This window comes from Melanerpes formicivorus, unplaced genomic scaffold, assembly GCF_026170545.1.
Source record: "Melanerpes formicivorus ecotype bairdi unplaced genomic scaffold, bMelFor1.0.p_v2 SCAF_13, whole genome shotgun sequence".
NCBI classification, from domain to species: Eukaryota; Metazoa; Chordata; class Aves; order Piciformes; family Picidae; genus Melanerpes; species Melanerpes formicivorus.
In genome coordinates, this window is record NW_027142365.1 from 9634116 (window position 1) to 9654211 (window position 20096).

Here is a 20096-nt window from a genome sequence, read left to right on the forward strand (position 1 = left end):
CTATCTAATGAACTAAACCATGGCACCAAGCACCCCATCCAGTCTCTTCCTAAACACCTCCAGTGATGGTGCCTCCACCACCTTCCTGGACAGCACGTTCCAAAGGGTAATCTCTCTTTCTATGAAGAACGTCTTGCTAACATCCAGCCTAAACCTCCCCTGGTGCAGCTTGAGACTGTGTCCTCTTGTTCTGGTGCTGGTCGCCCGGGAGAAGAGACCAACCCCTACCTGGCTACAACCTCCTTTCAGGTAACTGTAGACAGGAATAAGGTCTCCTCTGAGCTTCCTCTTCTCCAGCCTAAGCAACCCCAGCTCCTTCAGCCTCTCCTCACAGGGCTTGTGCCCCAAACCCCAGACCAGCTTTGTTGCCCTTCTCTGGACATGTTCCAGCAACTCAACATCTTTCCTAAGCTGAGGGGCCCAGAACTGGACACAGTACTCAAGGTGTGGCCTAACCAGTGCTTAGTACAGGGCACAATGACTTCCCTGCCCCTGCTGGCCACACTGTTGCTGATGCAGGCCAGGATGCCACTGGCTTTCTTGGCCACCTGGGCACACTGCTGGCTCATGTTCAGCCTACTATCAACCAGTAAATACCTAACCAGTACATGCCTAACCTATAGGTTAGATTGTGGCATATATGCTAGAAAAAGAGTGCCATTGCAAAGCCAGAATACCTACTTGAAAGAAAAAATATATAGGTTTTTTTTCTGTTCTGAATTAGTCCCCACTGATTTTTCTCCTCATGCAACATCATTTTAATGGAATTACTTTGTTCTAATTTTGAGGGGTGTGGTGTTTACATTATGTATGTTATTTGAGTTAAGAAACACAAAAAGGGGGAAAGAAAAACATCAGGTGTGAAAATTAAATGCTTGCTTGTTTACATCTGAGCTTCCCAGGACTGAGCACAACAGCACTGATGAAAAATAATAGACTGCATAATTCGGTTTGCTGCATTCCCAGGAATCCTGATCTTTGGCTTTCTTTTTCTCACTCATTTCAAAAGCTTAAAATTCATCACTGTTTTATAATGAACTACATGATAATTAGATGAAGAACACTGTAATATACTAAAAGTATTGACCATATGGTATTGTGAGATATTGCAGCATCTCAGGGTTTTAATGACTATCACTTGTTTATAAAAACAAAGCCCAGCTCTCAGCCCCATCCCTCACACTCAAGGATATGTAGTGTGCAGGATCAGTGGCTAAAGGTCTATAGCCTGGAGTTTTCAGTGAAATCTCAAATTTCTCACAGAGAGATTGTGGAGTACCTGCACCACATGCTGTCCCAAAAGAGCTGGAACGTGAGACTCAAACAAGATATGCTAACAGGGCACATAAGGCATGGAAAGACAGAAGCAGGAGTGTCTGGGAATGCCTCTCCCAGGAAACTACACCAATAGCCATATCAGTTCAGCTACATGGAGAGAGAGAGAAATATGTGAGCTAGTCATTGTGGCACTACTGAGGACTTCAGACACACTCCCATTCATTGCCATTTACCAGCACAAGGGATCAGAGTGATTTCTTGCCATTACTGTTGCTAGTGTGACAGATTGTAGCTGGTGACCAGCTATAGTAATTCAAAATTTTGGTCTGGATGTTCCTCTAAAAGTAAAAAATGCAGAGCTCATTCCAATAGAAAGCAGGAGAAATGAAGCTCTGGGACAAGGGAAAGATGCACAAATGAAGAGTCCTTCCATGAGTGAAGTAATCTACATCAGGTGATGAATCTACAGGTGAGAATCATATTCCAAGATAATAAAATTCAACAGCTTTTAGAAGCACAAAAGCAAAGCCAAGCAGAGGTAGAACAGACAATCATATTTATCTCTGCATATGCAACAGATAAGAAGAAATTCAAAGTATTCAAAGCTGAAGGCTGATGTTGAAATAAACTCACCAGTATTTACTGCTCTCTATGGCTAAGCTACAGTAACTGCTGCTATTCTATTATATTCTTGCACATGAATAAGAAGCATGAAGTAGCATTTTCCTATGGGAATGGGTAATAACAGAATTAGGGCAGTGAAGCAGTAATGTGGGGGATATGGTCTTTGCTACTTTTTAAGCATCACAAGGAAACTAGAAGATTAAAGAGGGAGAAATTATGCCTAGAAAACTCTATGGAGTATAAATAATTGCATGTGAAGAGTTAGCCATGGAAGATTTGGAATTTATGTCTGTCCAGCAGTTAACAATGCTGAGACACAACAACAGAATTGTCTGCACTGGTTAAACTCCTATTTTCCATCTGTATTATTTAGGTAGAGGGTCAAGCTATGTTATCAGAAGCAAAACTTTCAGCTTTAAAAACAATGATGGATATACATGAGAGACAGCAAGGAAAGTAACAACCTGAAGGATAAAAATTGTACTTTTAACTTCTCTACTAATGTGAAGAATGCTCTCCTTTGCTGACTTCAACAGACTTCAGTAGCAAGAGCTTTTCTATCTTATGTTTATAATTTCAGTTTTTAAAACTAGCTGTTAAAGTTAAAAGAAGAAAATGCAGAAGTCTTTTGCCCTTGAGACAATGCAATTGCAGGTAGAACAACTTCCAAGAGGACACTGAGATACGCACAAAAGGTCGAATCAGTGTTTCTGCTTGTACACATGTATAAAAGGACAAGAATAAAATAGTGTAACTAGCAGCATATCATCTGACTAAACAGCTCCTGCTCCACCACCACTATTTTTGCACCCATCCCAGAGCCAGAGGAAAGACCCTCACCAGCCAAGATACCACACAGAGGAGCTCAGCACCTGTAAGGAGATACAGCCAACACCCATAGATGATATTGGAGTAGTCATCAATCATAGCCCTAACAACCGGGGGGCCACCAGGCCCCCCGGCCTTTGTTGTCACCACCACCAACACCCAGTGTGCACCATGGGCACTCACCAGTGATGAGAGGAGGATCCTCCAGCCCAGATGGGCTCAGCTTAGGGCTGCTGCCCTTCCTGGGGGGGATTAAAAAGGGGAGTGGGTGGGGAGGGCCAAGTGGCCGCACCTGGGATGGGAGGAGACTCCAATAGATCCCAGGTGCTCTGGGATTTGAGGGGGGGGGGGGGGGGGGGGAAAGGAAAAAAGGAGGGGAAAATGGGGTAGGTGAAGGACTTTCAGGGTTTCAGGTAATGATAGAACTAGAGGGAATGAAAAAAAAAATAGAAATGGGTAGATTCAGATTGGATGTTAGGAAGAAATTCTTCACCATGAGGATTGGGAGACACTGGAACAGGTTGCCCAGAGAGATGGTAGAAGCCCCATCCCTGGGAGTTTTTAAGGCCAGGCTAGATGTGGCTCTGGGCAACCTGATGTGGTGTGAAGTGTCCCTGCCCATGGCAGGGCAGTTGGAAGTGGATGATGTTTGAGATCCCCTTCAACCCCAACAATTCTATGATTCTAAAACAATTTTGCAGTTTAGGTTGCATGTTAGGAAGAAATTCTTCACAGAAAGAGTGACCATTGGAATGGGTTGCACAGGAAGGTGGTGGAGTCATCATCCCTGGAAGTGTGTAAAGTTAGCCTGGTTAATTCTGTGATTCTCTAAAATGTACTTGTTTTCTAAAAAGAGCTGAAAAGCATCATGGAATACTAAGGCTCAGCTTCTAAGGAACATCAAGACCTTCCTGTAAGAAAAAAGAATAGTTAAAACCTATCAGCACTGTTCCATTACTGTAGATATTGTGATTAATTTTCTTCTATTTCTTTTAAATTTCATTTGTAAATGCAATTAAAATGCACTTTGTGGGGAAAACAACTAATGAGGATCATAAAAATACAATGCTTTAATGGTTTGCCCAGGAAAAAAGAAAATTTAGTGAATAAACCAAGAGTTCTCTACAACCCAGCTTCAGGATCATAACCTGAACAACATCATGAGGAAAGTAATCATTACATGTGAAGCATTATCATTTATCACCATTGTAAAGGTGAGGAAATAATATCAAACACTTAGAATTAACCTAACTCTTCAGCATGTTAAATGGGTCAGACTAATCATATTCCATGGCAATTATATCTTATGAACACAAGGATCCATTTTCAGCTTTTTCATAGCATCTGAGCAGAATACCATCTACCTCAAATTAAAAGCATAGAAATGAATGTGTGATCCATCTAAGTTACCACATTGTGAACAGATTCACAGCCTGCAAAATTTTACATAGTCTGGGATTGAGAGTGAACATGACAAAACACAAAATATCCAAGAATTAACTAATACAACAATGCCAGAAGTTGGCCCACAGGCCTTCACCGAGCTGTTTGTGGTCTTGTATTTATATGGAAAACCAGTTTTTCATACTTGAAGAACTAGAATTTCAGAAAATAGGAAGAGTTCTTTTGTCCAAAGGCAAAGACTTATCTGATTTGAGAGTTTACACTGATGTATCTCCACTACACAGAGACATATTTTATAACTATGCCAAAGCAGCGTGCAAATAAAAATGTCCTGTAGGTAACTTTATATGATTACTTTAGAATTTCAGAGCTAAAAGCAGCAGAAAACAGTCAGAGCAGCTATGAGAAAGGAACCAACCTCTTTCACACAAGTCATACAGTGGTAAAATACCAATTTTTTGAAGGAAAAGAGAGTAAACAAAGTAAATCACTCCATTTGATTGGTTTCTCAGCATAATAAAGTGCTGAAGCAGCACAGTGGAGGATTTGTTGGACAATTTTCTGCACTGAACCTGTCAATTCATTCCAAAGCTTAGCACTGATGGATATTATGGATTGGTATGGATTACACTGCTCCAACCATCTGAAAGGTCACTCGACAAACACAGCAGGAGCGACCTATTGTTCTTGCCATTGATAATCAGGCTGCCGTTTGACAAGTCTTTAAACTATCACAAATCTTTTCTTCAAGTATTACATGGAAATGTTTATCTTTGCTTTGTGGCACAATTAAAAGCTGGCATCTTAGGAGTTCATTGAGGTGGTCTTAATATCTCCTTGGATCACACTTGCAAAACCATGGAAGCCTGAGAATCTAGTAGTGAACGGATCACCCCTGACATCTCTCAACTATACCGCTGCGTATAATATCTTTTTAGTTCCATTTTCAGATCGGAAGGCAAAAAGAACTCCAGCTATTATCCCCAGTGTACAAATATGTTCGACTGTTTCCCTTTCTCTCTAAAAGAACACTGTTTCAGCTATAAAACTGAAGCTTTGCTGCTCAAAAAAAGCCATGGCAAATAAAAAGTGATGGATCAAAACTACGACCTAGTGCTTCGTGGAGGAAAGTAAGTAAATGAGTGCATCTCAAGTTGTATTTTGACATTTCGTGTGCAGAAGAGTGGATTAAAAACACTCACTTAAATCATGATTTTAGGTTTATAGTCTTAAATGTGCTAATTGCTGGAAGAAAGATGCTTGACATAGTAATTTGTCTAACACTCAGGATGTTAGAAAGATTTATTACATGTCTACCTTTAGCTCTAGCATCTTCTCTACTTAAAGTACAGAACTTTAAAAAGAGCATAAAGATCTTAGCACAAAATCATGGAATGACAAGGTGATTTAGGTTGCAAAAATCTTTGAGATCATTGAGTCCAGCTGTAAAATATCACAGATTAGTTCTGAAATCAATTCCCTGATCACTTACAGGTGATAGTCATCTCCTTTAAAAGAGTGGGTTTAGCCTGCCATGGATTAAAGATCTGGTTAGGATTCATACTTCACTGTATGAATAACTTTCAGGTCCAGTTATATGTAAATATATATCATACACCCAAGTAATTTATTAATAGTATTTAATTACTGCAAACAATCAGTAAGGTTTCTGGTACAAAACCTTACAGGATGCTTACTAAAGAAATTTTCCTTAAAAGGACAGTAAAATTTCTCTTCTGCACAATGATAGTTAACAAATATCCCTTTCTCTAGCCTTTCTCCTCCAAAAGAAAAAATACAGCAGCATTCATGAAGACAAGTCGGTACTGAGACTGAGCTACACTAACCTAATTGCTCTCTGAGGCCACTTTATGTATGAAAGAAATGGTTGTGGGAAACACATGTATGTAACAGATCCCTCAACTGCTGTGGAAGGTATTTCACTCTTCCTGCAAAGTGGACAAATCCATTTTTAGCACGTGCAATTCCCTGAACAGGTGTTACTGTTCTTAGAATAAAGTCCAGAATCTATAACTTCTGTTTTGCAAAACATGAGTTTTTCATTTTACTCTTGCATTTCAGATAGACCTATTCCAAACAAATGTAATGACAACCACAAAACTCAAAATGAAATCAGTGTTTTTGGAGGCTGAGGATGGTCAAGTCACTGAAGAGCTGCAAGTTACGGGCTAAGAACTCTGAATCTGTTTGCTGCAGATTGAAACGTAATCCTGGTACAAAACGGTTTTTTTTTAATTCAACTCAATCAGGTAATTCTCCATAATAATTAACTCATTTTGTATTAGGAACTGGGAAAAAAAAAAAAAACAAAATCTTATTCTCTTTTTTTGTCTATAGTAACTTTGGGGAAGAGGACATTTTCTCATGCTCAATGTGCTAAGAATGTAGTGAGGAGTTACCAGGTAAGTTTTCTGAATCCAGACAGTCTGTGCTTTGTGTAGTGAGCTGTAGTGACCATAAAAAACTAAAATCACTTTTCATAAACATATTTTATAATTCAAATAATTTGAAGTAGTTTCATTTAACTCATTGCAATTTTTTTCCTGAACATTTTTGATGACATCCCAATGTTTATCTAAAAGCATCTTGCCAGAAAGTTACTAAAACTGTGATAATCTTGTAACTAAGAAAAGTACTTTTTGTCTTTCTGGCATTGAAAATGGTGAAGAATCTAAACAATTCTATGTTATTTGAGTATATGGAGTCCTCTAGGACAAATTACCTTCTTCAGCAAGGTTCACTGAATAAACATCAATTGGGGAAAACCCATATGCAGGGGAATAGCTAAGAAGAGAAACAGATGACTCAGTGAAGAATCTACATATCATGAAGACTGAATGTCAAAACTTCTCCCCATTATAAAGGGCTGTGAAAAGCTCTAAGCTTTTAGAAAAATTATGAGCCAAATAAGTCTGGATGGTCATGGGAGATGGTATTAAATAAGATACTGTTGAATATAGAGGTGCTTTCCAAACTGATGTGAGTTAAAGGACCTGTGATAAGTAGCACAGAGCTTCTACTGCTTCACATAGCTTTCATAGGCAGGAACAAGGAGGTGTTGTTAAACTAGGGTATTACATTAATTTCTGGTAGACTGACTTCAAAATCACAAAAGGAAACTCCTGAGTGTCCCCTTAGCAAAAAGCAAATAGAAATGTAGCCTACCTGAAGGACTGAGCTACAACATAGCAAAAAACCTGTAAAACTATTTCGTAGTCACTGGCTTTGTTCTGAAGCATGTTCTTGAGAATAGTGAGCCTGCTACAGGAACCAGTCAATGAAAGAGAACATTACAGGAAAACAGTTGAAGAGTGTAATTGCAAAAGTAGTTTAAAAGTTATTAATTAAATCCAAAGCACTTGGTCATTAAATAATAATTAGCAGTGGTTACCAACATACAGACAAGTTAATGGAAGTATGAGGACCTCAACTTAGGGACTTTCCTTAAAACAAGTACTTCAAAACTATCAAAAGGTCTTTTCTAAACTCTAGAATTGGTTTTCTTTAGAAAGTGAATAAATTCAATATTAAAAAAGTAAACATAAAATCCAAGATGGGACAAGATAGCAATGCAAGGCTCTGTTAAAATAATTCTCATCCCCACTATGTCTTCACTAGTGAGCCCTTTCCTTTAGCATCTCTCATTCTGGTAACTAACTCAGGGTTAGCTATCCTCTGAGTTCTCATGAAATTTATTCCTTCCATTATCTTTAAGGAGCAGGTGTTTGTTCCCTACTTTTTGAGAAGTCTCCATTTGTCTCTGTCTGTGTCTGCTGTTTACAGCTGCTGATTCTCAGCTTTCACTCCACCTGTCCCTCCATACACTGTATAAATCTTCCCACTAAATGGCATCCTTTCTCCATGATCCAATCTCTCTCAAGTGTAACACTTGAGAGATGATGAAGAACAAGTTGTTTCTGATACCCAGCCATCTGCATTTCAAAGCAACACAGCATGGTTAAAAAAATAAGATAGAAAATAGAATAGAATAGAATAGAATAGAATAGAATAGAATAGAATAGAATAGAATAGAATAGAATAGAATAGAATAGAATAGAATAGAATAGAATAGAATAGAATAGAATAGAATAGAAGAATAGAATAGAATAATAGAATAGAATAATAGAATAGAATAGACCAGATCAGACCTTCAAGATCATCATGTCCAACCTATCATCCAACACCACCTAATCAACTAAACCATGCAACCAAGCACCCCATCAAGTCTCCTCCTAAACACCTCCAATGATGGCGACTCCACCGCCTCCCTGGGCAGCCCATTCCAATGGGCAATCACTCTATGAATCCAGTCTAAACCTCCCCTGGCACAGGGGTTCAATGAATGTTACAATGAACCAAATCTTCCACAATCCTATTGCTTTCGATCCTATTAATGGGTTTGAGATGGCCAAAAGAATCAATCCATGCTACAGAACCTTCTGTTTCAGTTTCTTTATATTGTTGGGCAGAGATTTGTAAACTCATCCTAGGTATTCCTGATTTCTTCACAGAGGATGAGTTAGGATCACTAAGCAAATATAACATTGTTCTCAAACAGATGAAAGGATTTAAAAACACCCACATCATTCTAAGCTCACAAATGTTCCTGTAATAAACGGTGTATAGCTAGGGAAAAAAGCTGTGCTTTCAAAGTATAGTATTAAATGTCTGCTTCATTAGTGACATGACCTGAAATCATTAGGTCTTCCCTTCTCAACTATCTGCATATGTGATGTTTGGAATTCTATGTGTGTTACTTTCAGATCAAAATGAAGCCACAGAGAAAATGCTGCGCTTTGTTAGCCCGTGTCGCTTTTTTGGAAGAATGACTCATGCATTGATATTTAAGCTACTTTCAAGTCAAATATTTAAAGCCCACATCCCAAAACAATCACACCTACTGACATACTGGAAGGTCGCTAAACCCTGAGAAGATAGAGAGAGGTCTAAGCAAAAGACCTGCAAACTAAATACCTCGTGCACTGGAGAAAAGACACTATAAGAAAAAATTCTGTATTTTCATCAAAGTACTGAAGAGGTTGCAAACACTTTCAGATGTATTAAAAATCAGGCCTGTGGCATTTTCCTCTTGTACATTCATATTTTATTAGGTGCAATGACTTTATCTTTTCTCCCGCTAAAAAAGCCATTCAAAGTGGCTGCTGTACTTACTCTTTCACTGTCACAATATAGCCGTATTCTTTATCATCGGAAGACTTCACTTCAAGTTGTAAGCCTTGTCCCATATTTTTCTGAGGCTCTTCATAGGAGTTTCCACCCTTCATTAAAGAATTCTTAATCCAGTGCTGGCTATCACTTGGGTCTTTGGACTCCAAATCACTGCTCTTTGCAGCTGTAAGTTCCCTTGAGAAAGTCTCGCTCTTTACGTTTTCCACGCCAGCATTTATTTCTTCTGATGAAGAATTACTGTCTTCAGATTTCTTGGTTTCGGTCTTAGTAGATTCTTTAGGTGTATTTTCAGGTAGTGCATTCTCATTCAAGAAGCTAATTAGTTTTGCAGTGTTCTCCTGTATTAAAAGAATATTATTATATTTAAAATAAACACAGGGATGTTACAATGAACCAAACCTGGAGATAATCTTTCAAACTCTTATTGACATAGGAGAGTCTATTCATGCAAACGTTGCATGGTCATTTTCTTAATTTCTATATGCTGCCAGTCAATGTGAGAACATAATGTGTATTCAGTAGTAATAAATGAGCATTAAATTATGCCACTTTTCAATAGTTTAAATAAGGGCAAAGAAATTCCATAGCTAACAGTTAATTTCTTCTTATTTATCACAGAATCTATGTAGCCTTTCCTCTGTCTTGAACAGCTAGTATAAAATGTTGCTAGTATTTTCATAGTGTTCATTTGCTTGTGTCTGTGTGTTTAAGTATTGATGAGACAAAAGCTTTGTTATCAAATGAGTTAATGAAATTAACAGAAATATCCATCAATACTCTTAAGTGTTTGAACTGGAAACACACATACCTCTGGGGTCTCACAAGTCATAACACAAGAGAGGGAACAGATACTACATGATGAATCACATTTGAGTTATCTCCAGAAATTGTGACAAACTGTTTGTGAGAAAGTCAAAGCATGTGCCTGGAACATGCTAGTTTCATTACAAAAGTCTGTTGCAGCTGAGCTTTTGGGCACTTAGTATCATAGTATCAGTCAGGGTTGGAAGGGACCACAAGGATCATCTAGTTCCAACCCCCCTGCCATGGGCAGGGACACCCCACACTACATCAGGCTGGCCAGGGACTCATCCAGCCTGGGCTTAAACACCTCCAGGAATGGGGCCTCAACCACCTCCCTGGACAGCCCATTCCAGGGCTTCACCACTCTCATGGTGAAGAACCTCCTCCTCACATCCAGCCTGAATCTCCCAACCTCCAGCTTCATTCCATTCCCCCTAGTCCTATCACTACCTGAGATCCTGATAAGTCCCTCCCCAGGCTTCCTGTAGGCCCCCTTATGATACTGGAAGGCCAGTGCTCTGTATCAACATATTCTTTTCAATAGAATAGAATAAACCAGGTTGGAAGAGACCTTCAAGATCATCGTGTCCAACCTATCACAACCACTATTCATATCGTCACTAAAAAACTTATATATGGGAACTTCTGTAAGTCTGTTGTGAACTTCATTTCACAAATAATTTCATGTGGGTGGTTAAAACTTCCACTTGTGTGTTACCTCCTTAAGGGATGGGCAGCTACTAGGAGGATTTGATTGAAGACAAGAGGGTTTGCCCACATATGAATCTTGCAGCGTTAGCCTTTGATATAGTGTAGGAAAGGTTTCACAGCAGATTTTAAGACTAATTCCTGGAGATTTTTCTGCTCCATGTAACTCAGAAAAAGAAAGATGAATACACCTCAAAAATGTCTGAGCATTGGACATCAGAGTACAGTAGATGATTCAAAGCTCATGAGGAATACTGTAAAAGTAATCTGCATCAAATCCCCCAAACTGGTGTTATCACCTAGGGTAAGAGATGTAATGACTAAAGCTTTGGAAATACTTCTGATATTCAATTACTTGGAGAATTAATGGCAAAGTTTATAAGAAAAGGAAAAAAAAGATAGGTCATCTGAAATGAGAGGGAATTTTAAACCCTCCCAGAAAAACATATCCTCTGAGGGAACATGTTTACATGCCTGAGTTGGAATACTTGTTGAAGTACTGATACTCTACCTCTTTATCCGTTCTCACGCGAGCTTCATGCATTCCATCGTCTGTAGGGTATGAAAAAAACAAGTATGCAGTTATGAAGGGAAAGCATCATATCTGAAACAAACAGCTCATAAACAGCTTTGAAGTGGTGGTCTTTCATGCAATTTAAACATTAAGACATCAAAGCTGAAAGGGCAGTGTAAAGAGCACTGTATAAATCAGTATTGCTATTCTAACCCCATTTTGATAGTAAATTAATGCCAGATCAATAGACAGAGTACTTCAAGAGCCAATGTAATGGTGTTATTTTGCTAATTAAGTGTCCAATCTTCCTATCAGTTTATCAATATCTATGGGGGAAAAAAAAATCACTAAAATGGTTCCAGCTAACTGAATAGACATTTACATTACAGAAAAAGGAAACAAATACAACCCTCATACAATTTTGGTGGAAGAAGAAGATTTATTTCAATAGGTATCATCTACCAAAACCATATTACAGTTTAATTGCAGTGATAATAATAATGCTGGCTTTTTGGTTTATGAAATTATTCTTATTCATCTCTCCCAGCATGATTCAGGACAAACCATCAAGTCTATTCGTTTTAATCTATAAAAAAAGAAATGGCAATTAAAAGAATCAGAATATTCCTAAATAGTAAGGATTTCAGTGTATCACCATGAAAAAAGACAGTAAGCTAAAATCACCATTTATAGCATATATTTTTGGTATCCTGTATATCGTAACATTCCTGAAGTAGAGAACAGAGGACTGGTGACTTATGCCCTGCTGTGGTATCCACTCATTAATGGCAATTACTGGAGCTCCTCAATCTGCATCCCCAGCAAAGTAAGCATCCAGAAAGAAGCAAACAACCATAATAACTCTTTTATTTCCCTAAGCAGGAAAGGGAACAAGTAATTTTCTATCTGTACCTCTCTAAGATTTTCTTCTGCAAGTAATTGTGGTACGTTAAAGAATGATTATCTGTAAAACATTTTTTTCCCCCCACATATTTTGAAGTACACTCTTGGAACACAATCATTTTTCATTATCATTTTGCTTAAACATGTCAATTTCAAGAAAGAGAAATTAGACAACACAAAGCACTTTGTATTTCAGTATAATTGCGTATGCAGGTTTATCTTGTTTGTGAAGCTTGAAGACCAAGGGCTCACAAACAGATCCATTTTTGGCAAATAAATTACCTGCTGCAAAAACAAAACAACAAGGCTAAAATTCTGCTGCCTTCAAGGAAAAACGCAGCAGCTTTCTCCTCTGTCTTCTTTAAAACTCATTTTAAAGAGTGTAGCTCTAGTGTGAAACAAGAAAGGAACATTAGGGTAGCTGTATTTGGCTGTACTTAGGTCTCAGAATTAATACCTGGTATATTAGCACTGTTTTCCATTAATCCAGTCTGAACCTCTGCCCTTCCTTGAGCATCTCCTTTCTTCATTTGTGCTTCTGCTTTGTCATCTTCATTTTTTCCAGCACCCTTTCCTGTTTCTTCCTGAATGCCAACAGCTTGTATTGCATTAGCGACAGTATCAGCAATCTCATCCAGTTCTGCTGAGCTGAGATTCTCCACATTCACTTGGTGTTCCTCTAGGTCCTTCAATACATCTTTGATAAGCGTCTCTGGACCACAAAACAATATAAACACAAGATTTAGGTGCATACATGAAGCGTACGTGCTTGTATCAGAGAAGAAACTGTGGGAATTGAGGCTGTTCAGCCTGGAGAAAAGGAGGCTCAGGGGACTCCTTCACACTCTACAACTACCTGAAAGGAGGTTTTATTAAGGTGGGTGTTTTTCTCCTCTCCCTAGTAACAAGTGACAGAATAAGAGGAAATTACCTCAAGTTGCACCAGGGGATGTTTAGATTGGGCATTAGAAGAAACAACTTCTCTGAAAGGGTTCTCAAACACTGGAATGGGCTCACTAGAGGTGGTTGAGTTCCCATGTCTGGAGGGTGGGTTAAAGGACACAAATGTGGAGTTAAGGGACACATTTTTGCCTTGGTAGAGTCGGATAATCGTTGGACTAAATGATCTTAGAGGTCTTTTCCAACCAAAACAATCACACAATTCTCTAAAAGAGAGCTATTTCTTCATGGAGACCATCTGTTTTCCAAAACATACATCCCCATTTACTGACCATCATTACAGAGAACACAGTATTATAAATGGAGTTTACAACAAACTGAGTCCATAAACAGGCACCAGGAGATGTATGCCACTACAACCTAGCAAGTTGTCATAGAAAGAGGGGTATAAAATAGTCACTTGTTCTTTGTGTTGTTTCCCATTCTAAACTGACAGAAAAAAAACTGAAGACAAATGTTAAGGTAGTTTAACCATTCTTAGGTGGACTAAGATAGCACAAACACCACTGTACTACTGTTTATTAGCGATGAGGTTTCTTAGGTGAATTTGGTTTTGCAAGGTAAATAGCTATATAAAGTATACAAAGTTCTGGGGGAAAAAAAGAGTCAGATATTGTGCCTTTCAATCAAAGAGATCCTCTTGAATTGGAAGCAGATACAGATTTGTGTCCATTACATATATGGAAATGTAATGCACAAACCTTCTAAACAATACTGATTTCTCTTGGGAAATACATTTTGTCACAAGTCAACTTCACTGTTTTGGTTTGTCAGCTATAAATATTTTACCAGTCACACTGAGGATAAAAAACACTACAATGATGTTCCAGGCTAGAAAAACCAAGTGGACTTATATTCAGGGGAGACAAAACAAACAAACAAATACACACAAATCAAAATAAACCAAAACCCAACCAATCAACCACTAGAAAACCCCCAACAGAACAGTCTCGATGGGACGACGGTTTTGATGACATGGAAATTCAAGGACAATGGATATTAAAGGTTAGAAGGTGTAGCATAAGAGTTCTTCAGGGAAGGTAGTTTTCTGATTGCATATATTACATACATCCTTCACAATCATTCTATATAACTGCAAAACTCAGTCCAATGTTCCTTGAAATATAAGACAGTAAAGGTAGGGATTACTGTAGCACACCAAAGCCATTTTCAGTCCTGCCTCTGTTTTGCATATTGATGCTGGTCAGGAATTCAACACACATATGCATGCAAGCGAGAGAATTCTTTCACACAGATAATATTGTATATGAAGAGGAAGATGTGAATTGCTTTTAAATCTTTTGAATGTATTACTTCCTATATAAGCAGTTTGAAAGCAACATCCAACTTTTGCTCTTTACTGTAACAGCATCCTTGTTAAGTCCTGTGGCAGGACAGGTTTCTGCAAAGAAGACTTTGGGACCATGCTGTCAGCTTTCAGGCATGCATAAAAGTGAATTAAAAAGTAGGTGTTCAAAAGTGAAAACTCCATCAGGAAAAAGGCTAAAGAGAAGGTTTCAGCTTATTGCATCTCCCCCCCCGCTATGAATTTAATAATCTAATAAAAACATAATGATGAAGTGGTTTTCTTTAGGAAAGTAATCTACAAGACCAAATTAAATCAAATTGGAATAAAAGGTTTCACTAGACTTGATCAAACTGAGTTCAAGAGACTTTTCTCATGAAGCACAACAGCTACCTGGAAGATGGCCATTTGGGAAAGATGCTACCCAGAGCAGCAATGCAGGAAATACCAGCACTGCCAGGTAACTGCAGAAGACTTGTGACTGCTTAGGAACTATCAGGAAAAAACCTGACAGAAAAAAAATCATACAAAACCCTAAATTATTGAAGGAGAGCTAATAAAGTTAGCAAAGAACAGTGTCAGTTCCAAATCAAAACTAAAACTTTTCCACTAAAACATCAATATTCAAAGACAAATCTTAACAGATCATTATATCTCAGGGCATATATCATTAAAAGAGCTATATTAATGTAGCATTACAAGATTTTTATTTTGGTTGATTCACAGCCAGCTGCCAAGACCAACTACAGAGCTACTCAACAACACACAGTCAATACAGCCTTCTAATTCCCCTCTCATTTTTTCAAAACAACTTTTCTCCGTGCCTATCACCTCAGGTAAGTATTAGCCCTCCAATCTGCTTCCACATAATCTATAGCCAATAACAAAGCAGCCTCAATCTCAAACAAAATGGAAACAAAGGAGCAGAGCAAGGAATCACATGAGAAAATGAATGGCTACAAGCCCTGCTCCTGATTATACTACCAGGCTTGCTGTATATGCTCCTAGCTCACAAGTAAACCTATTATAGAGGAGCCTCCTGCTCCTTCAGTGCTGCTATTCCTACCCTAGACAATGATACCTGGATGCAGGTCATCAAACGAAGTCACAAATACTTGTGTCAGTAAAACTGAGGCATTATATGCTACCTTTACTGAACAACTGCAGGTGTAACTTAAAATGCCAAAGACCAAAGCTGATAAGCAAAGCTACAAAGCATGAGGATCTGGTTTTCAGTACACAAAAAGTAACAGTCACCAAAACGCCTGGAGCAGCCTGATGAAATGGAGGGCTACATAAAGAGTCTTTCTAACTTCATGACCAGAGTGGTCTGTCTCCTTCTGTCCCATCATCCTACCACATATTTGCTATCCTCAGCAACTGAGCACCTTATGGATTGGTGACTGCAGCTTTACAATACAGAGGACGTAAAAAATGTCTATGCTCTATAGACATGGAAGTTTGTTCTTTTCTGAAAAGGCATCTGAGTTACTAATTTTGTGATCTTTCCAAAACAATGGAGAGATGTATTCTGCAACATGTATTACACCAAAAAAAAATAAGTAGACTAGAACAAATTTCATAAAACTGAGCCAAATTCTAAACACAGCTGGTGCAGAAGACATTAACAACTCCACTGTTGCACAGCATGCTGGTTTCAGCTGGGACAGAGTTAATTTTCTCCCTAGTAGCTGGTACAGCGCTATGTTTTGCATTTAGGATGAGAATAATGGTAATAACACACTAATGTTCTAATTGTTGCTAAACTCTGTTTATATTAAGTCAAAGACTTTTCAGTTTCTCACACCACCCCACCAGTCAGGAGGTTGGAGAGCCCAAGAAGCTGGGAGGAGACACAGCCAGGACAGCTGACCCAACTGGCCAAAGGGATACTCCATGCCATATGATGTCATGTTCAGCATATAAAATGGCATGAAAGATGTCCAGGCTCTACTACTCTGAAACTTGCTGGGCATCAGTGGGCAGATGGTGAGTAGTTGCATTGTGCATCATTTGTTTTATTATTCTCACTCTTTTATCATCATTATTATTGCTATTATTTTCCCTCACTTTTCTATCCTGTTAAACTGTCTTGATCTCAATCCACGAATTTCCTTTTGTCCCCTATTTTCTCTCCATCCCACTGGCAGGGGATGTGTGAGCAAGCAACTGCATGGTGTTTAGCTGCCTGAGGGGTTAAACCACAACACTCAGTAACTACAAAAGTACTCAGGCACATCAGGCTACTCCTAGAGGTAAGTTTCCAAAGCTAATGTAAAAACATTTTGTATTTCCTTCTCTTGTATTTCTCCCTCAGGGTACCTCATTAGTTAATTTACCTGCTACTGTCTTATCACAATTCTTAGTGCTAATCTGCCCAGTACCTTCTGGATTGTTCTCCCAGTTAAGTTTCTTGGTGCAGACCTCTATCAGATGCAGCAGAGAGCTGAGCTCATGTGACTGCATCCCATGCTTTCCAGCTTTGGAAAAGTTCTGTGATTTAGAGAGTGGAAGGAGAAAAAACCCACACATGTATGAAAATCCTGATGAGTCAGAGAGATTGGAGAACAGTTAAAAGCAGAAAGAGATGGAGTGGTCAGCCTGACAAATCTGAATCCAAACCATCATCCCAATGGAAGGCATTTTACATAACAGATCCTCTGGGGTCTGTCCTCACCATTTCCTCATGAGAGTATAATGCGGTTCACAAATACAAAGGAAACAACACTCAAACCATTCATAATTTTATGTCTATGCAACATTTAAAAGCTAATGTAATGGAAGAAGTTCCTACAGGGCACATTATGTATGTGAAGTCAAAGTAGTGCAAGCCAATGAATTGTGAAACACGTTATTCCCTTTAAGTGTTAAGCATTTTTTCCCCCGGTTGGCTCCTACTAGGAAAGGTGAAGTGGAACAGCTGGAGGATAATGAAACCAGCATGTGTCTAGTTTGTTTTTAGTCTAGCAACAAAATTGTCTAACCTGTGCAAGAGACTTACGATGCCACCTGGATTTGATTTTACATTATAGTTTGTTCTTGAAACCTATTATCTCTGGGCACCATACCAAGAATGCTTTCGCTTCTGAGCATCCTTTAGATTGCAAGCATTATCTTTCCTCTGCTGCAACTTCGACATTTCTGTGGGTTTTGGGGTGTTTTGGTTTTTAATATTTTTGTTTGGGGTTTGGGGGTGGTGTTGTTGTTGCTTTGGTTGATTGTTTTGTTTGTTTGGGCAGATGGGGGTTTTTTTGTTGTTTGGGTTTTTTGCTTTGTTTTGTTTTCTATAAACTTTATGGATGATAATCACTACAGAAGTGAGTCAAAGAAACCTTCTTACACACCACCAAAAGCCACTGGGACAGTGTTGACCACAGTGTAACAGATGGCTAGCAAAAGCTGAGGATGCATTCTTTCTGATTTCAAGAATTCTGAACCACTGTAATAACATCAATAGTTAGATTAGTTTAAAGAAACAATAAAGTGAATGCAAGTTATCTTCTAAACTCTGGCTGATCCCCAGCCATGGCATGAAGAACCATCTTGTCTCACAAAGCAACACTTGAAAGTATACTGCAGCATCCACTAGCATAGAATCGTAGAATCAATAAGGTTAGAAAAGACCTCAGAGATCATCAAGTCCAACCTGTCACCCAACACCTCCTGACTAACTAAACCATGGCTTCAAGTGCCACATCCAATCTCCTCTTGAACACCTCCAGGGATGGTGTCCCAGCAGCAACATCCCTAAGTATCTGTTTCTTATTGTCCACTATATGAAACTTGAGGGCTTTGGAAGAAGCAAGCAAAGCAAAGCATCCACCACAGCAAACAACATGGCTGGAGATCTCTTACAACCATCAGCATCCTCCTAAGGTGTGGAGAGCAGCTTCTCTGCCACTCAGTTCTTGGCTTTTGCATCTTACTGCTGATGTGGCGGTGGCTCACACAAGCTCCTACACAGCCATCAGGACAGTGCTGAGCAAGCAGATACTGATGCCCCTGCCCCCCCATTTATCACATTACCTGTGCAAGTTAGGCCAGCCTGCAGCCCCTGGCTGCAGCCCTACACCCTACCTTCATTTAAGTACTTGTCTAACTATCATATACAAAATAAATCAGCATCTGGTCCTTCTTAAACAGCCTTAGCAAGGAATCCAGTAAATGGGTTGTTATAGAATGTCTAGCCAAAACTAGATGTAACCCCACCTTCTTGTATTAGTGTGTCCACTTTTTTGCACAATTGATAAGCCTCCTCCTCATTCTGTGTTCTGCACTATAGTTTATTTCACTGCTAACTTCTATGTCTAACCTTGAATTTTACCCACGGTCCTTGAATTTCTAGTTCAACATAACGAAATGGAACAAAACCTGTCTATGGTTGTGGGATGCATGTACAAACCCAGATTTGATAGTGAAGATGAACCCTTAATTAGGTGCTGTTTGTAAAATGATTTGAAAACAGAGCCAGTTACATAAATGTTACATCACGCTGGGTGACATACATTTCTGCATGCATATGGAAGGTAGGCTGAAGAATGTGGGTAGGGAAGAATGTCTGCAGGGAAAGAGGAGAGAGAATGGTGAACGTTATTACTGTGAGTTTTATGGTAAATATAAAGTTGACAACAATAGCAGACAAACCAGAATGCCTTTCTTCCCCCCCCACCCCCCCTAAAATGCTTAGTGAACATGAGGTAAACCAGGCAATGTAAAATAAGAGAATATCATCTTTACCATCCACTGCACTCAGAGGGTCCCTTAGATTATCCTGGGACAAAGATTTCTGATTCAGCATCTCAGGGGTTGGCCGCAGCACTCCAAATGCAGGTCTTGGCTGGAACAGCTTCTTCATTTTAAAATCTTCTTTTCCTTTGGCAAAAGTTCCATCAAAAGGACTGACTTGTGAAGAGTGGAATCTATCAGCATAAATGTGAGACTCTTTAGTCCTGCTGTGAGAGCTTTTATCATTGCTTTGTGCTGACAAGTTCTGAGTGATGTACGTATGCAGTGCAGCCATCAGAGTTTTTTGGTCAAGCCCCATTTCTGACTCTAGTGATAACTTGTCTGGCTGAGGCTGGTTGAGGGTCCTCCCATGGAGATTTTCAGCATACTGTTGATGGGATGTTGATGCATGGGCCACAGGAGGTGCTCGCTCTTTGGATTTTTGCATCATGTAGTACCTGATAGGATCATTATAGATGTAGCTCTAAAGAGAGAAGAAGGTGGGAAAAAGGACTGGGTCATTATTGCTTTGTAATGATCACTGGTATGCAGGAATCACAGGCATAGCCCTTAGAGTTTTACCAACCAGGAAAACAATAATTAGCCTGTAGTGCACGTGTAGATTGCAGACTTCAAAATGGGAAATGTTTGTAAAGCAGTTCATAAAATTCTTGAAAAGCAAGAGAAAGATATCATAGAGCATAATCTAACTCATAGTTGATGTGAACTGTCTATGAAGTTTTTACATACATATATAGGTCACAGAGATTATATACAGCAGAGGAGAGAAATTAGCAGAATCTGGCTAGAAAAAAAACAATTATTGATATA

The 20096-nt window shown here is 39.0% G+C and overlaps 1 protein-coding gene across 1 annotated transcript in view; it reads right to left on the minus strand.

Moving 5' to 3' along the window:
- PTPRN2 (protein tyrosine phosphatase receptor type N2) overlaps positions 1-20096 on the minus strand; it is a 612734-nt gene that overhangs the window by 361748 nt on the left and 230890 nt on the right. The window contains exons 6-9 of the mRNA XM_068146020.1: positions 19278-19749; positions 12732-12986; positions 11369-11409; positions 9328-9683 (exon numbers count right to left, since the gene is read on the minus strand). Of these exons, the coding sequence (XP_068002121.1) occupies positions 9328-9683; positions 11369-11409; positions 12732-12986; positions 19278-19749 (1124 nt within the window). The remainder of the gene's footprint in view (positions 1-9327; positions 9684-11368; positions 11410-12731; positions 12987-19277; positions 19750-20096) is intronic.